This window comes from Dendroctonus ponderosae, unplaced genomic scaffold (genome assembly GCF_020466585.1).
Source record: "Dendroctonus ponderosae isolate FM_Combo_2020 unplaced genomic scaffold, Dpon_F_20191213v2 Dpon_F_20191213_10, whole genome shotgun sequence".
Lineage (NCBI taxonomy): Eukaryota > Metazoa > Arthropoda > Insecta > Coleoptera > Curculionidae > Dendroctonus > Dendroctonus ponderosae.
Window position 1 is genome coordinate 210,553 of NW_026017111.1, and position 19,458 is coordinate 230,010.

Below are 19,458 nucleotides of genomic sequence, written 5' to 3' on the forward strand. Positions count from 1 at the left end.
GATCGTTGTCGTCAGCTGGTCTGGTTCGAATCCGATTCTTTCCATTGCAAACTAATTGCTCGAGTTTCTAGAGGCAACCGCTCAGTTCATATGAGATGTCAATTAGTAACTTGAGGGTAAGCCGAAGGGTCCGGCCAACCCGTTTAATTGATTTATGTTTTGCTGCTTTAGGCACATCTTGAAATGTGCGGCTCCTCTGGAATTTCCCTAATTAGTTAGATTGGTCGACAAAATATGCTGTTGTTTAGGTTTCACTAAGGGGGGTTTGCTTGAAACAACCAATCGGCTAAATCGATATTTTCATATTCGGTGCAACAGGCTCAGCGGGTTTTTCATTAGGAATTGTGGAGGAATTTGTGCAACAACTGAAATTTGATCTTGCGAAACTTCCAGCGTTCACCAACAGCGCAATAATTGCCATGGGCGGGTGTTCAGATCTGTTAAAATTAAACACGTTTGGCTTGAAGCACCTTACAACCAAAACTAGTTTGTCTTGTCTGTCAGATGGTTAAAAAGTTGGAGTTTGGCCACCAGCAAACTCATTTTACGGTATGGGCTAAGGTTGCCCGTACGAATTTGCACGAACAATTGCAAGGAAATTGGAACCCCTAGCCGGTCGTGCTTTGGAAGTATTTACCAAGTACTTACCACTTAACTCTTCGCTACCCATCCCGATTTAAAAAAAATGGTGTGCGTCACGGGACACTCGACAGAAGTTATAACTTGTGTCGGTGTTTTCCACCATCATCAGTTTCTATGTGTAGCGTTGTTGCTACTTTAAGTCTTGGCATATATTTGGCTATATCCTATTTGGCTATATATAAAATATAATTGGCATATATTTGGCTATAATAATTTGGCATATATTTGGCTATATATAAAAAATCCAGCAGTCAATTTGATTTGCTGTCGGCTTCCCAAGTGCTTTTGTCGGAATTTTACAAATTAGTGGAGCAAACTATTGAGCCAAGCCACTCACTCTCAGATTTGCTCAAAATAGCATATGAATTTTGGCCAATTTCTCTCTATTCTCGGCCAATTTTCAATTGAGACGCATGTATACTGAACTGAATGGCGATTGAATGAATATTTCACAGACCCTCGTCCCCTAAATAGACTCATCGTCGCACAGTAATAGATCCAAACTTATCATCTGTTCACGCATACATTTCCGGTGATTTATCGCCGACATTGCCGAATTTATTGCAACGAAATTCAGAAGACCGAAAAAAATTCCGTTTTATCCCGTCAAGTTTTAAGCGGCATAATTTACGCAACACGTGAGCTTTCGCATTGGTTTACTGTCAGAAGCCGCTTTCGACCAGACGCCACCGTTTTATTGTTTTGCAATTCGAACGAGCGGCAACATTATCCCGGCTTAGTGGATGTTGTTTTTTCGCATTCAACAACACCAATAACAAGATCAATGCGACGAAATGCTTGATAATCCATTTAATAGGCTCTGTTAGCGCCAACTCAGAAGGGAAGCGTGAACGATTTTTGGGCTATAGTGCGACTGTGTCTTTCAATCAGTTGAACGATGGAATCATACTTTTCCGGCCAATTTAATAATACATAAAAGACCTAATGAGATTCTGCCGAGTGATGAGGGTAAGGAATTCTCCAATGCTGGCCAAGCTCGACTAAAGCAGTTTAGTTAATAAACACGTCTTCGGCCTCTAATGACCGCTGTCAATGGCGATTAATAGCGGCTTTCTCCTCGGACTGCCGTTTCGTTTTGCTTACAGCCTTCGACAGTAACTTGTGCAAGTTTGAGGATGCGGCCTGTCGGACGCAGACTAATTGCTTTCGGTCGCCTGGACCTCCCGAACGGCGTTAATTTCGAGTAATTGAGTAATTGCCGAATTACTTAAATCAGTTTAGGGCCTACATCGGCTTAATTAATCACTGCTTATCTCGATTTGTCCCTCCCGTTAGCTTCTCGACCTGTTCACGCGTTGCAGCTAATCAATGGCAACTTTCTTATTATGCAATTTGTTGGAGTTCGAAGCCACAAAACAACAACAACAACAACAACACGGTTAGTTGAACGCTGGCCGTCCAGTCTGGCAAACAAGAAAGTTTCCTAATTCGCCCCCATTAACCGACAAAGGAAAAACTAAAAGAACAATTCGTCAAACTTTCCGACTGACTATCCGACCGAACGGCAACACGGGGAAACAAATCTATGTGTGTTTTGCAATTCTATATCTCCCTCGCAGCGTTCAATCATTTTTAGTGTTCAATCGAATGAACATCGGAATAAAACTCCTAAAACGTCGGAAATAAAACATATACATGGCTGGCAGACGTGTGCTGCTCTTTTATTGATCCTGGTAGTGACAAGAAAATCCAAACCAGTTTGGAAAATTCGAAATTATCTCAGTTTTGACGAGTTTTCTTGCCTTTGCTAATTAGTTGACTTACTTGAGCACTGTAAAAAACTCTGCTCTGAGTTGAGAATAGTAGTTGTATACAGGGTTTTCCTCGACTAAAGGTGCGTACAGACATACCAAATCATAAAAGTGACCCTGTAGGGATGCCTGAAGGGATGCTTTCGTGAGATTTTATGAATTTTTGAAAAATTAAATTTTGATGTTTGAAATATGGCTCTGATATGAAGAACTCGTTGAAATAGGTTGAAAACCAGGACAGGTTTTAACCCAAGCTCTTGTTACAGTTCTGGAGGAATGCAATTATTTACCCATCTACCAGCTTTGTTTTTAACGAAATCTTTTTTACTGTTTTTTCTAAGAAAGCTTATAAATTCTAGGAACTATTAGTATCTAAGGATTTTATCGCTAGCGACATTATCTTTCGCTTTAAAATTGCAAAGCACGAACATAACTGAATTATTGTTGTTGCAAAGAAAATTTGGCAAATGATTCAAGACAGCGTAGTAAGCAAATTACCTCCTCCGCTCGGTGATAAATAGAAGAGACTGATTTCAAGGCGAATTCGAGCACTTTTGCTGGCTAATTTCCGCCGAAGAGCTTTTAATCGGGCCGGATAGGAATGTTGCTCGTTTGAGAAAAAGAACAAACCCGCTTAATGTTGCAATCGTACGAATCCCGGTGGCAAGCGGCCAACCGAGCGAAAGAAAATCGCATTACGAACTGGAGATATAAATAATGAAATGATTGCATAACTCTCTTCATTCGTATAACGTAATTTCGGAAATAAATTGAAACGGCGCGGTAACCGCGTTAGTGCCTATTCAAGGATAAAATCTGGAGAAATTTGTTTCGTGGTAAACTTAAATGCTTTCGCGAATACAATTTCGCCTCGCGACGCTTTCGGGGATGGTTTCGAGGATCGATAATGTGCCAACTTTGACTATTTGAATTCCCGACTGACCTCGTATCATTAGCATTTCACTATCATAATGCAAAGGGAATTCCATTTTTCCAATTAGGATAATTGAAGCACTGGTTCGTGGCACGATATTTATGCCAGTAATTGAATACTTATGTGGCTCTAGCGTACGACAGGTAATTTACATTGTATTACAGCGGGGGGACATTTACATAATTGCATTTGGATTTCGCCGAGTCTAATGTGGGTACGRGGATTTTTAAATTATTCGGAATTGATCATCGAGCTCCCAAGGAGKCRTGRAAAATATKCAASTSWTMAAGTTTTGCAATATTGATAACGAACWKTTYAMGTCCTYYGACRAKWTTGATTCTGAACTAATTTYTCSAGCCTGTCTTGCATTTTTATATTTTTTTGTGTCCATTTTGTGTCGACATTGTCYTTCGAATATTTTCTAAAATACCCCCACCAAGTTMATTACACGCCYCAGAACGCTTGCTAATCTCTCGTGCTGTACGTTGAGTGGCTCGAAAGTTGTTTCTAATTATATTTGCAACATTGAMAATTAAATTGCGGAGTCCTTCGACCGTCTCTACTCGTGTTTCGCATACTAGTGATTTCGTCCACCACCAAAGGCAATAATCCCATGGGTTTAACTCTGGTGATCCCTGTGGCCAATAAGCTCAAACATGACTATCAACACTTTTTACTATTCCTTCCAACAATTCTGTATAAATAATCGAGCTGGTGATTCAGTGAGGATTCAGATCTTGCATAATTAAAGTTCAAGTTAATTTTGTTTGAAGATATTTTGCGTTTCCAATCATGATGAGTCGGTGTGTTTCAAGTCGCCCGGAGACAAACAGAGCAGAGCCAAGACATGGCAAACGGCAGGCAAATGCCATCTGATCCGGCATAATCTAAATTTTAAATAGGCCAAAGTTGGAAAGTAATTTGGCTTTTTAAACAAGAAGCAAAGCGGGCCGGGCGGCGGAAAGGTAGCACGGCCCGGCTATTCTTCCAAGCAAAATCTGCAAAAGCCCTTCAGGGGCCGCACTCTTCTTTTATTGTTCTGCGCTTTTAAGAAACTTTTCACTAAATAAAATTGCCTTTGTGCAAACTTTTTAACTCGTTCCGTATGCATGGGGGTCTTTAGGAAGCGCCACTATTCGGGAATCCGATTTTCTAAGCGCTGCTCAAACACACGATGATCGTTGCCACCGTTTCTCTTTCAGTCGAATGGGACCTTTTCCTATTCCCTTAATTTCTTGTCTCTCACACGACTCGTTTGCAGCAATGCATTCCAACTAATACGCCAATTCCTTCTGAAGGCTTCTTTGCGGTTGTCGAGTATTCGTGCAATATTAACATTAGCATTTCATGGCCCAATTAGTCATGTGTAGTAGCATCGCATGCTAAAAACAAATCATTTGTTTTTTGAATATTTCCCTGATATGATCAAATCAGTCGAATGCGGGAACGCTCCATTTCCAAATGTTTACCTGAAGTTTATCTTCAACGGAAAACTGTCTTCATAGAACGGTTGAAAAAATAAATTCTCTTATTCCCGTCTTGTTATCATCGGCTTGAGTTCCGGTCAGGATTTACTTTTTTTTACCTACTTTTCCTATACCTATTCATAGGTAAATGAGAAGGTTCAGCTTCAATTTTGCAACATTCAAAGTAACACTTTCCTTGCGATTAACTCTCTTTCACTCAAAATGAGTACTTTCATGCGAAAATCATGGATTCTAACCTCATATAGCTGAGAGAATCACTTTCAGTTTCGTGGATGATTGTAGTTGCGAGAAAAGTGGTTATGCATTTCTGGCCCATTTCCCCATAAATTCGCTTAAAACGATAATACAGATTCCCTGCAGAGTTTGACGTAAACGGTTTCTCACGATCCAATCGAAACAAACTTTAACCGGCCGGTCAGCCGGTCAATCCTATTCAAAGGAAGCTAACGAAGCGTGGCTTCGGTTAAAAACGGCTGGATGGTCCGGATATTCCAGACTCCAAGAGGAGCAGATAATAATCCGGTCTTGGGAAGCTTATAAATTTAATCAATCAACCGTGGAAGGAAGCAAATAAACGCCAAATATTAAATTTGCAACTTCCAGGCGAGTTTCTCTGAAGGATTCGCGTTGAACCCGTTAGCTCGGGTTTCATTTCACACGATCGGCAATTGTCGACGAGCTACTTGCAGTGGCTCGGGTATTTTCGCCTGGTTTTCGGCGCGTGTCGGTAATACTCGGCCACTGTTGGAGTCAATGCGAGACAAAGAGAGCCCGATTAATAGATAAAGACACGTTTATTGTGGGTTAATGCGTTTAAAATCGCATGCTTTGAATAGAGAAATAGATCATGACAATCTAGGCATTTCGTTTATTGGAAAGGGCCGTTTCAGCTGCACGGCGAGTTTAATAAAACCATTTTACGACGGGCCCGGGAAACAAGTCGGAATACAAAATAATATTCAGATACGAGGGAACAAAGCCATATATTGGAAGACGGACAGGTAGGGGATATTTCTTAGATTTGCTACAAATCGAATATCAACGAGAAACAAATAAATAGAATCAGACATTTCAGCCTGGATCTCGCAGTTTGTTAGGTCTCCTTCACGTCACGTTTAAGCTTCAGCTGAATTGACGTAGACGAACCCATAATAAGTTGCTTTTGCTCGTTAAGTGCACGCTAAAAACTAAAAACTAACTGGTAACCATCTATAAATTTCGAGAAATATAAATAGTTTCAGCTATAAATAGTTATAAATTGGCACAACATGAACAAATAACACAATTAACTATTGTTATGTGTGTAAAATTGGAAAATTGGCGTTGGAAAACCAACATCGATTATGCACAGAGCAAATTAATCAATGAAAACAAATAGCCGAACTTTGCCAATCGGAACAATGCAAATATGTACCGAAAATGATTGGTTCAATATAAAATCGGCGATAAACGGGGCAATTAATCATCAAAGTTGATATTCTCACGTTTCTTTTTTCTCTGCCTTCATTTGCCTCAAAGGATTTTCGTTTTTTACCCGAATTGGGTCAAGGCATAAATCATTCAATAACCTAACGAATCGGAGAGATGAACGATGGCCGTTTTATTTAACACATTGACGGTTTTAATGGCGTTTCTCAACTTATTAGCCGAATTTCGAGGGGTCTTTTCGCAACCCATTTGGAACCATTGAAAAGTGTAAAGCGCCAATTCCGACAATTGGACTGTTTGGCGTTTACATTTTGTGCTCAGTAGTACAATATCGGCATCATCTGTTTAGCTTTTCTATTTGCGGCCGTTATCTCGTTAGCAGTTTTCATTCGTTTTTCGTGTTCAATCGGCTGAAAATCGGAATAAAAGTCCACGAATGCGGGTGATAAAACATATAGAGGTACGCCTGGCCATATGCAGCACATTTATCGATTCGATTGGAAGCGATTGTCTTTCATTGATAACTTCGGCTTGTTTATCTCCAATTTGGCATTCTTCCGTGACAGGTTTTCAATGTGTGCGGTTGGTCGATCACCGAATTTATCTCCCTACCTTTGTTTTTTGAAAAAACAATTTTACCCCTGTATCGGTTTATGGTCAAACTTGACTGATATTTTTTTAGTTGGAACAAAAGGTTTTGAAGAGTTTTTTGGTGAGTGTACAGGGAAGAAAAGCGAGATTTTGCAGCTTCAATTTAATAAAATGTTCAAAAATCAGTACTTCGATGGAACTTTGCGAAGTTCAGTCAATTGCGGCTACACAACTCCGTTACAATTTTCGACCATTACAGGTTTATATTCTTTCGGGTTTTCTGAACTCGAGTAGAAAAATTCGAAATTTTTCAGCGTCTATCAGTCTCCTCTTTATATCAATTAGACTTTAGTGTAGGTATGTTTTTTCATACACTTACAGTAAGCTTAAACATATGGCTGTTCTAAATGTTTAGTGCAAGTGGGCACATAATTCTGAACAGTTAATCCCATAGTAGATTGAGAGCAATGAGCCTGAAAGACGATAATGTTCAAAATGTTGTCAGCATTGCTTTAACCAAATAGTTCTTATCGCGCAATCGGCGACAGCAAACTTTCGCTTTCCAAGTTGTTTTATGGAGTCGATTTCCGGCAGTTCGGGTCGCCCGATCCCGGCCAGAGTTTGACCGAACAAACTTCCCACATCGTCGAATCTCAGGTGAATCTCCTGCACGGGTTAATCCATAATGCATGAACCTTCACGTCAAAGCTGTTTTATGGAGAGCTGGGAGCTGATATGTACAGCCAAGTGATTTTGGTTCAATGAGACTTCATGAAAATACTGCTTAGCTGCGGTGTATTTTGCGGTAATTTCAGCGCAAGCAAAGCAAAACCTGCAAGTTAAACCGTGCAATCGACGGCCTACTTTTGATTATGCCAACCTTTTTTCCCTTAAGGTGTGTGATTTTGCCACTGATATATTAAGGGTTGTAATCCCGGCTGTGGCCTTTATCTATAATGGCGTAGGCGCGGCACAGGCCGTGTTAGATAATAATTTACATACCGCATACAAGAGTAAACAAACAACCGAGAAAAAAAAGAGTTCGGTTTGCTGGAAAATCGGGATATGCGAAACCGGGTAGTCCACATAAATTATTCGCTGGATTAGATGTGCCATGTTCATCGTCGACCCGGGCTTTTTTCGAATATAGACGAAGTTTTTCCAGGGGAAAATATGAGACCTATCTCTCCTGTCGGTCGATGTTTTATGCAAACGAGCCTCCATACACGAAGCTCGTTCTATAACTTGATATTACTATTATCTGCGATTGCTTTTTTGCCAAAGCAAAATTTTCCTATAAAGTACGAAATTTGAAAATTTAAGCTTGTCTGGCGAATTTTGCTTCCGCTCACTTCAAACCGATCATTTTCACTTACGCGTAACACATTCTTTAATCTTTCGGTGAGATTATTTCATACGTGGCCTTTCCCTATTCAGACTCACTTGCATAAGCAAAAGACTCAGAATTGATGAGAACCCTTAAAATCATTTTCAGAAGTAACTCATGGAATAACATTCAAGGACGTTACCATTCATCCTCTTTCCACATATAAATCGATTCTTCTTAATGTCGTTTTCTCATTTCAACTGTATGTGTTACTATTCTCAATGAACTCCTCCCATAAATTTTTTTATAAAAATATAGATAGAGAGCGAACATCTAGTTCCTACGATTGCAGCATGTTAGAATTGGTCGTGTATGTTATTTGAGAGTCATCTCTTTTATTTCTCATTAAAACGTCCACTTAATTGCCCTTGAGAAGCATATTTTGCAATAAAATTCGAGACACACTTCCGCGCACTAAAATGACCGTATCCGAGCATATTAAATTTTGTTTTGCACAAAATGTTCAAACGTGCTCGAATAGACTGGACAGTGTGAAGAAAAATATTGCGGCTCAAGCCAGTTTATTTTATCCCTGTGATTATGACCCGATATATTCTGAATATGATACTATTCAACTTTGTTATTAGGTATTACTTTGAAATGGTCCCATGTGTGATTGGTAGCTTATTGAAATACTAAAGTATTTGAAAAGAAAAATTACCACCTTTAATTCAAATTGTGGGCCTTTTTGAAGTTCAAAAAGTACTCTACTGCAATTTTTTGATGAAAATTCAAAGCGGCAACGATGATTTGTCAATGATTGAGGGAAGATAGCTTTTGTCAAGAATCAAGAATTATGATCCCAGTAATAAGAGTGCACAATAACGAGATTACACGAGCACAGACATGTTTGGAGTTAAACGGGCAGAACTTTGAACACTTCTTGTGAGTTGTCCACATTTCGAAACGGTTCTCTTCTAGCTCACATATTCACATCTAAGAATTTCTTTTGACTACCATCCTCAAAATGTTTTTCTTATTTAAATCATTAGACTGCGCTTCTAGGCGACTAAAGCAAACCTGCCTAGCAGGGCAATACAAATCAGACAGTACAACAAAATAAAATATTTCATCACTTTTTTTATGATGTGAGCAACGACATATAAATTTCCATATCCAATTTGCCGATGTGTTTACTGGCATATAGAAATTGGGGCTTTACTGACACTCACGCACTCACACAAAAAAACGGGCAAACACTTTTATGTGCCATAAAGTCGCGAAATGCGATTGAAAATATCGTAATTTAATACTTTTCGAATAAATTACGTTCGCTTTGGACGGCGCATCGAGAGAGAGAGAGGAAGCGTAATAATATTAAGTTACTGACGATCGAATGGTGAAAAACTTGATTGGCCAATGCTAATGAAACCCGGTCGTTGATCATCTATCCAACTAGTTGCTTGAACTGATTCCCGATTGAGTGCAACGAAAATACATCGAGGGAAAGTTGCAAGAAAAGTTTTCTTCGAGCGATGTTTTCCTCCGTTCAATTAAAATTCTTGTTTGAAATGGCTGACGGTGCGGAAACAAATTTGCGAGATTCAGTTTTAATAACGCTAATTGATAAAATCTCAATTAATTTTTTAATTAATTTTTATAACCCGATGTTCCCGAAACTTTGCCGGCAATCCGAAATTCATTAAGCCCTTTATGAGTTCCGAATATCTTTTCTTAGGGGGAAGCGTTCGGAAAACACCGGCAGTTCAACGCAAACGATTATTTTCGGACTATTAATAAATTTCCCTTTGACTTTCAGTCAAAAACGCCCGACCGCCTTTTTCAACACTGTACAGACTTTTAGATCAGTAGATTTTTCATTAGCCCATTTATCCAGCTCGTTAAAACTAGCCGGTATTAAATCGGCTTTTTCGGCCACTGCTTGCGGTATTATCCAAACGGTGGGTCCAGAATTATCTCAACTTTACGAGCAAAAACATCGTGTCGCAAAACTACCTTTCCAGTTTTACTTCGTGCTTTAATGCCCGGCAAAAAGAAGTGTTTTAGGCCCGTTTTGCTCAAAACTATGCCAGACCCTCACGCTCAGCGGATTAGGGGATTACTAATTTGTGTAAATGCTTTATTCCACCTTTGTAAGCGGCCGGTTTTAATTGTGGGCGCGGTTTATAATAGATGCGTTGACAACACTGAACGTTAGCTGTTTGTTTTCGCAATGGAAAAATGGAAAATTTACCATCCAGCTAGGCGTACATGTGACACGTGTCACTCCATTTGAAGTGTCTTTTCCTTTTCGCTGGCTGGTGGAAAGTTTAAAATCCGCCAGTCTGCTCGGCTGTCATATTACAATGTGCAGTTGGACACGAAGAGTTGGGGGTTAATTGGGGATCCGTCAATAACTGAGCTTCCGACTCGGCATGGGGCGAAGGGCGACGTGGGATCAACAAGTCGACAGTCAGTCGTCAGATGGAACGAACTTTCCGAAAGATGCGAGAGTTTTTAAGGGGCATTTATCCATCATAAAATCTAACTGAAATTGCTACTGCCAGAAACTGCTAATTCGATAGCATGATCCAATAAATGGCTGCGGACTTTTTATTTTAAATCTGAACCGTTAATTAGCATGAGTGCTCTTGAATATACAGGGTGAATCAAAATTGGCGTCATATATCTTGAGGTGAGGCATTTGAAAAAAACTAGATCGGAATTACGGCATCGATGCTTTTCAAGGAAATCTGCCTAATTAACGTTACATAAAAACCTGTTCGTTCGTAATTATTAAAAATTCCGGTAACCATTGATAAACATTAAACGCGGAAGTGACAATAACAATTTTTCATTGTGGTTAGGATACCCAGTCCCCCCAATTTTCCTTAGCTGTCAATTAGTCTGTTAAGAAATTAATATTTTATAGTAGTGATGACGTCTTTTGAGAGTACGAATTTGCGAATACCTTTTGGTGATTAACGAATATTTTAATACAATACCATATTTTATAAAATTAAACGGTACGAAACAAAACTATTTTAACTAAAGAAGCCCCTATAACCCCTTAAAAGGAATGAGGCCACTTTTGAATCACCCTGTATAAACGGTATTTCTATAAACACTTGAGAATACTTGTAAACGATACATTCAAATGGCGCAGATTTGACACCATAACTAGTCCGAAAATCCGACTGGCAAGTGAGGCGAACTGCGAAACGAATTATTCGCCATACGAAAAGGGTCACTATAAAGCTTTAATCCGACGAGATCCGAGACTAAAACTAATTTAAAACAAAGGCCCTAATATACAGCCCACTGTAATACATGCAAGTACGTTAGTAAAAAGGAGCAGCCACTTTGGAGCAAAACTGTTTCTTGCTTTTAATGGGATAGAGCGAGGGCCGGCGCAATTACGAGAAGTCGGGCAAAAGTTGCATGAAAAATTGCCGCCATTTTTTCGGCTAAAGAGTTTTTCAAGTGCGCCTTTGGGGAATCGGGACTTTTCCTGATTGCATTTGGAATTCGGCTCACTCTCAAAAATGTCGCCCGAAGTGCCACTGGTAGGAAGTTCGGAAACTTGCAAAAATGCTCCTATATGGTCAGCACAGCACGGCACACCTCAATCAGTGACTAATGAGTATGAGGAATAAATGTGGGGCGAAACAATGAAATATTTACAGTGACTCAGCTCAGTCCCCAAAACATTTAAAGGGGGTGCATATGAAGCGGACAAGGTGGTTGAGTCAGAATAAATAGGTGTTGCACGTGAGTAATCAAAAGGGGGGTGCGTGTCTGTCTATTTGGCGCCCCTTTGTCTCACTTGACTGTGCAATGAACTAAGTTTATATTGAGGCCAGATTTATTACAATAGTCATATGGATTATTAGAGGTATTTGTAGCAATCTACTTGGTTTTTACAAACAGAAAATACATCTTCGCTATTGAATGCAGCAAAAATCCAACATGAATCAAGACTTTGTATGTCACGATAATCACAGCAACTCACTCTCCTCCTCTCCTCACTTGCGGGTTAACCTCGCATCCAAGAGCAAATCAGGTCACTTAACGATAGAACGAAAGTGTATTCAGCCTCTCGATTGTTTGTAAATAGTCAATGTGAGTTGATGGCGCCTGCGAGTGTTGAGCCAACTATGGTAATTTATACTCTGTCAAACTCTTAACGGGCTTCATCGGAGTGGGCAGCCAATAACGGGCCATATTTCTTATTTCGAAGCCCCGGGCGCCGCGAGAGTGTATGTAAATATTCCTCTATTTACGGTTTTCTCTAGTTACCAAGATTCCATTAGCCCTGTTTGCCCGACAGGCTCTCCATTTTCTACTCCACTTTTTCCTGCCTGCTTCAGCGCAGCTTTTTTTTGTACCAGACGCAATGTGTTTGTTTTCCTTATGGAAATTTTCCAACCAGATAAAAAAACATTGTTTGTCGATAAAACCTAATACACTTTTTAGGGTTGTTATGGATAGAATTAAAACAGCATTTAGTTTTTGACATGTGACAAATGACAGATGTTGTAGAGCTGACAGTTAACAGTTGCTTTAGGGCAGAGCAGGCGTGACTTATGGTGATAGTTGCCAATTCTCGCTCATAACCCCAGCCGAAGCAATGGGATTTCTAAGCTGCAGGAAATTTGTGTAGCAGTTTAGTGGCGCTTATTCCTCAGTGGATTGATGATCACCAAAGGATTCCAGGTGAGATGAGCGCAACCGATTCCGGGTTCGGGACGGCTCGCGGCTGCTCGGCAGGGGTTTCCTCCCTTAACCAGCCAGAATGTGTGGCGTCAGTAACTGAACTGCAAACGGCAGGGGTTGGTTTGAAGCTCGCAGGAAACGCCGAAAAGTTCGCCGGCATTTCACGCGTGAAACGTATTTTCCCGGGTCGTGTTGGTGATTCGTTTTTTGCAAATTTTTTGTTTTTTTTTTGTGACGGATCATGATCATGATGATGTTGAAAGTGTGGTTGATGTTGATGGTGTGCCGTTGCTGTGACTGTCAGACGCTGATTAGTGATAACGATGTGTGGGATCAGGAGGAATCAGGTATTTAAACCGCCTTAATCAGTTACGTGTAGGGGCATTATTTGGCAGAGATGGATCGCCTAGAGGGTTCCGAAATAATTTAATCTAAAGCGCTTGAATTTATGGGCAGAGATGATGGGCACAAAGCGTTTTTTAGAGTAGGTTTATTGAATAAAAAAAAAGAAGACACCTCTCTTTATGGCTCATAATTGTTGGAGGTGGTCATCGTGTAAGCCAATTTTTTTCTTTTATTTTATTATTTTTTTTATAAAGCGGAGATGGAGGAAAAAGTGACGAACAAGTGGAAATGGAGTACATATATGTTTAAGGCAATTTTTCAAAACTTTTCGAAAATGTTAGCTGATCACCGACACCTATTTGTCTTGCTTCCCTTTAAAAACCCCAAGTAGGTTTATGTTGAATTGTTCATCTGAAAATCCTGCAGCGTAATTAAATATTCGTCTAAACAATGGTGAAGTTGTAAAGTTTGGCAAGTTTAAAGCCGGCAGAGTTGCGATGGAAAAATAGTTCGAATGAGGGCCAGTTTTTGTGCGGAAAGTTTCGCCGCCCAGTGGAAACACCAGCATGCGGGTTTCGCGAAAGCTCGAAATTTACTTAAACTTCGATCGCAATCTGGGGGTGTTAGCGTTCAACTCTTGCCGTCCTACTCGTTTCTATAGCGAAAGTTCCCTAATTAATATTTGGTTGTTTTCAAAATATAGTTCTGTTATAAAGTTTTCACTCACCTTTCGCCCTCTCCATTCAGCGATGGCTTTATTCAGCGATATCTTAATTCCCACTGAGTGGAAAGTTTAGAGTCTTCGAGAGCACTTCCAGGGCTGCGGGAAGTTTACTTTCAAAGGGGAAATTTATTTACAGATGAAGTATTCTGTATACATATAATTCCGAACGGTTTTGAATATTTGTCTTTTAATTCGCGTGGAAGTGGAATTAGATAGTCCTATGAGCCGGAAGGGGGGCTCGCGATTCGTTAACAGCCTTTGTTTCCACGATTTTAAACTTTCGAATTGCGCTCCGCTCGCTCCTACCTGGTTGACGCTCCGTCCGGGTTTTCCATTTATATGGAAAACAACCTCCCGATCTCATTTCTTTTGTGGTTGATTTTTTACCTTTGCACTGTTTAATGTGGGTTTAGTGTCTATTTGAAGATGGAAAGTTCCATTCCTAATCAAGCGATGGGCATGTTCTTGCATACAAAGTTTCCGACTTTAAGTGATGTTATTTTTTGGATAACAGGACTTTTTAGTTCGTAGCTTCTGGAATAGAAGCGCATAGCAGTAAGCATGACCAACCAGAGGTAATGTTTTGCAGAGCAGTCGCATTAATTTTGCAATTAGTGTATGTAGAGTGCGAAAATATGCCCGGAATTTTATGCACTGGATGTTGTCAATGAACACCAAATTCTACATCAAAGCGTGTCAATTAATTAAACTTGCCTATGTGTTAATATCAGGAAATGTGCAACGGAAACAGGGGATTTACGGATTCCATATTTGAAAACTTTCATATATTAGGTTTTGGAGCTACTTCACTTCTTAAAACTTCGGATTACCAAATTAGTGACTTTGGGGCTTTAAATGTTTGGGAAAATATGTTTTTCGCGTAAATTTACTTTTTCATGCAACTGCAACTTATCACTTAAAAGTGGAAAACATTGCGAAGAGGCAACTTGAACTTTTCATGCTCTATGGAAAACTCCTTCAACTGAGAAACACGCGACTTGCGAATGCTAGAAAGAATAGAAACTATGGGGTTAATCTGCAACGGTATTTGTAATGAAACTCAAAGTGGAATTCTCCAGATTAGTTTGCCTTGTTGTCATGATAGTTTGGAACATTTGATGAAGAATTTTATTAATTACTGCCACTTTCAGCAGCCATGAAAATCTAGCATCCCACCTTAGCTCTGTTTTATTTTTCTATTAGAAATTTTATATATTAGAAATTCCTTCTTCCTTCTCATTAATGTCTTCTCAATTTGCTCAATTTGTTGTTTCCACATAGTAATGAGAAATTTGTGTTTTGTTTTTACAAATAGTTTTGAATGCGGTTCAAACGTGTTTGGCTCAACCGCGATAGAGAATAACCCGAACCACCCAGAGGAAATTGAAGGACAAAATAAGAAGTACTTGAAGTAATTGACGAAAAGCTTAGAAGTAACAAATAAAAGAGGACGCTTAGAAAGAAACAGCAAAACATCAGAAATAGAAAAAAGTCAAAGGGAGTTGGAGCGATTAAAAGAGACAACCAGGGAATGGAAATTAAATGAAAATGTACAAGTTTGACTGAATTCGCAAATTAAGCAAATAATGAAATGTCAACGAACAAATGAAGCAGACTACCGAAGGAGAAGTGAATGAAGGGATCAGGAAGAAAAGCACCTAAAGAAGATACGAGAAAATGCCATAAATCGAGCACGTATCAGGCAATTAAGCAGGAACCTTGATGAAGCAGGCAAAAATGCAAAGAATCAAAAGCTCTATTCGTTGACTCAATTCAAATCCATTCATTCGGTTCAAGGGTGTAAAATTACATTTACAAATTTTATTTTTTGTCAAGCAATTAGGTTTTTTATTGTTAATCGTTGAAAAAACAAGGCTCATAAGCGTTCTTTCAAGTCAACTCCTACTTTAAGATCAGTACAGCTAAAGGCCCCTTGACATCGTAATAGGGTGAATGAAATTTGCCAAACCTGAGCAAACCGCGCCCTTCGACATCTTCGATGAAAAACTCATTACACGACAGAGCCGTGTAATCGAAAACATGGAATTTATATTTGTTTTTGCCGCACAGCCAGTGAGTTATTCGCTTTAAAGTTATTCGAGGAAAATATCTTTTCAAAAGCATCGTTACAGCCTCAGAAAATTGAAAGTCAACATTTAAATAGCTATTGACGTCAGTTCCAGTGATATGTGCCCAAGTTTTATTGAAAATTTATCAACTAGGTTATGCTAAAGTGGAGGAGTTGCGAAAGAGCTACGGATAAAACGTACGAGGCAGGGGGATTTTTATTTTTTCCTCTCCATGCGTGTGCGAAGTTGCCGAAATCTAATCTCTATTGTGTTCGGTACTGAAGTTTGCTCCACTCCGGCACTACTTTTCAACAGGATAATAACAGTCTAACTAGGGGAATATTGCGCCGAGCCTGAGAGTTTCCATTTAAATAACTTCGCTCGTGTCATATGCAGCTAGATGTAATATATCTTTATTGGATGCTTTCAGACGTGCTCTTTATGAAAGGGCATGCCAGCCATATCTGGAAGTGATTTTAAAGCCACGGATTAATTCGCTCCCATTAAATCCATTCAAGGAGGTCAAGAAATGCCAGCTTACTAATGACTTCCGCACAAGTTTACGCTGTTGCTCTAATTCCCTCGGCCAATAATTCTTTCTAGAGACGCCGATTCGGCAGCGGCGATTATTTTCCTTTTCACTTGCTGCCCCCCAGTCAATAAACTACAATTCCGGCCGAAAAACGAGCTAAAAGCAATAACAGTTTTCGCGTAAATATCCATTCAGAGCTTATTGTTTTAGATTTGTCATCGGCGAGAAACGGGCCAACCAGAAGCGAAACGGCAACTTTCCCAATTTTATGCCGCTCTTCGTCGTGGTCGCCTCGGTTAACTACGATTTATGCCCTCCTTACTTCACATATATTTTCGTAATCTAGCCCTCTTCAGATGCAATTTTTCTTAATAACATATCCGCCATCCCGACGCTGCTAAACATCTGTGATCTATTTCATTACGCTTACCGATAATAACTGTCTGCTGCAGGCCGGGAATTTACCTTATGGGTTTATGGAGATGATGCTGTCTAATAGTGGATCGTTTTTCATCTAATAGTTTCCATTGATCGCTCTCATTATTACATTGCCTTTAACTTGATCGACAATTTTCTGACTACGAGCGAAAAGACATATATATTAGGCAACAACGGTTTTAAACCTCTTGAAAGCTCGGATTCTTCACTTGGTCCCTATTTTTCTAACTATTGGTTTCTGATGTCTTTCAGGTTAAACAGTTCTCATAACAGCTCGAATAACCTACAGCTTTAGGGAAAATAATGTCACCCTTTTCCCGAATTACTCCACCATTGCTGCGTTCTTCGCAAAGTTTCCAAAAGGAGTAGCGGAACAAACCAAGTGTTATTCCCATTCACCGCCACACAACGTCCATTTTCCGTCCCTGATGACAAAACTTGCCACATACTTGACCTCCTCGAAGTCCCTCCGGTTCATTTCGAGGTTGTATTTCGCACCTTGGAAGGTAAACGGGAAGATAAATCGACACTCAACTAACACATCCATTGCGCGCCGGCACTAAACTTCTAAACGAGCCGGCGGTCCGAAGTTGTGCGGCAACTTCTAACACCTCCTGGTCACCTTAAGCTGCATTTATGCCGGTGCACTCTAATCATGACAAATACTCGAGAGCACGGCGGCCTCTCGTTTAATTTATAGTTTAAGCAGAAAAGTTTGCGGGCTTTTCAATCGGGCCGAGGGCATCACTTTGATCATACATGCGGGCGCCGAGCTTGATTGCTCTCACTCGGCATGTTTGACTAGTTTGCTTGAGAATTAGCCCCGCAGTTTGCAACTTTTCCGGAAAATCAGCAGGTTTTTGCATTTTCATTTTTGATATTGATTAAAAGTTACGACGTACTAGTTTCACCAATTTAATACGTATCTGAAAGCTGTTCAGTTCATTCTTTAAATACAACTTTGTAGAGGTGAGAGGTAGAGGATAAACGGTTATTTTTCTGTAACAGGGTTACAACGTTCCAGTTCCAGTTCAATTCAAGTCTTTGTTCCCACAAAAAATTCTAAACAAGCCACCGGTCCGAATGATAGATCCAAACGGGCCAATCAAAAGGAGCGATGCACGTGCGATCAAAGCAAACTTCGCCCATTGAGCGGATAGTTCGAGAAGTTGTTGGTTCAGTCTGTGAAGGAACGGAGTTTTTCCGATATAACATATATGCCAACGTGCACTATATGCAAATAGAGCCCCGAGGTCAGTAGGATGCTCGTAGAGGCTTCGGTCCTTCGTTAAGTCCTTCCTGGAGTCGTGGCCATTTTATGTGCGGGCGATAGGGAGGAAATAGTGGGCCTGCGGCAAGAATGCCGGACTGAAAAGATTCCCCCATATAAGGCGCTCAGGTCGTTTGATGTAGACGAATTAGCATAGCTTTGAAAGAACCGATTTATATCGGCAGGATCGATCGATTTGGAGGAAGTTAATATTTACAACTTACACCCCTCCAAGTGAACGCATATTTAAAAGCCAATTATAAGCTCGACGCGAACATCAGCCGCAGCTGCCCGGAATGCTGCTACAAAGCCCTTTTCTTGTTTTAAAAATGAATGAGTTCGGGCATTATTTATCGTCAAAGGAAACGAATCGCATTTTAAACGGTTTCTTAAAAGGGCTAATTGCAATTTATGACACATTTGCGTCAAGATTAAGAGCGGAAAGCTGCAAAGTTGGAACGTTACTTTCACGATGGTCGTGTTCCGGTTGAACTGGGGAAATTGCAAGCGATTTTTAAGCGGTTGTTTTGTCCGGAGTTCACTTTACTGGCAAGCTGCACTCCATTAAAGCTGCAAACACAATGTCGACCAGTTTCCAGGAGAAATTGTCGGCTGCATCTGGAAGGTAATCGGGAACGAAGAAAACAAAGAAAACTTGTTATTCGTAGAATTCAAGTGGCAAGGGCGCAGGCGGCTTTTGGACCTTAAGCGTAATCAGACAATTATGCGACGCATTCGTAAGCTTCTACAATATCGTTCCAGCAAACCCTTCCAGGCATTAAAAAACTTATTCAATTAATAAGAGTCTCATTATTTTTCTTTGCCTTCAAAGCGGGCTACTTTCGAGGACAATATTTCATTTAACCTCTTTGATGTCATCCGGAACCTAATAAAAATTGTACAGCAATTTCTTTTACGTCCTCTCAGAAACTTTAAATTTATTTCACGGTGTAAATTTTCTCCGCTTTATATTTTATGGCAGAAGCCCTCTAATTACCCTTTGCTTAGTGGAAACTTGACAATTTAACTCTGCTCTGTATCATGCCGAAACGGACCCTTTGGATTTTAACTTTATTAGTTATTGAAGAGAAAAAGCGAGATTGGCAATAAAGTCCATAATTTTGTCTTTTAGGGTAATTGCGAAAACACTGAAGCACCTCGTTTGCCTCCAGCTCTTTCAGCT

The 19,458-nt window shown here is 40.0% G+C and overlaps 2 protein-coding genes across 2 annotated transcripts in view; one reads left to right on the top strand and one right to left on the bottom strand.

The window, feature by feature from the left end:
- The window catches only part of LOC109537240 (glucose dehydrogenase [FAD, quinone]), a 386,158-nt gene that overhangs the window by 187,801 nt on the left and 178,899 nt on the right, over nucleotides 1-19,458 (bottom strand). The gene's annotated exons all lie outside the window — the stretch shown is intronic.
- Nucleotides 12,891-19,458, top strand: part of LOC109537248 (synaptogenesis protein syg-2) — a gene marked incomplete in the record, with an annotated part of 105,321 nt that continues 98,753 nt past the window's right edge. Inside the window, 1 exon segment of the mRNA XM_048662093.1 lies at nucleotides 12,891-13,244. Within this exon segment, the coding sequence (XP_048518050.1) occupies nucleotides 13,139-13,244 (106 nt within the window).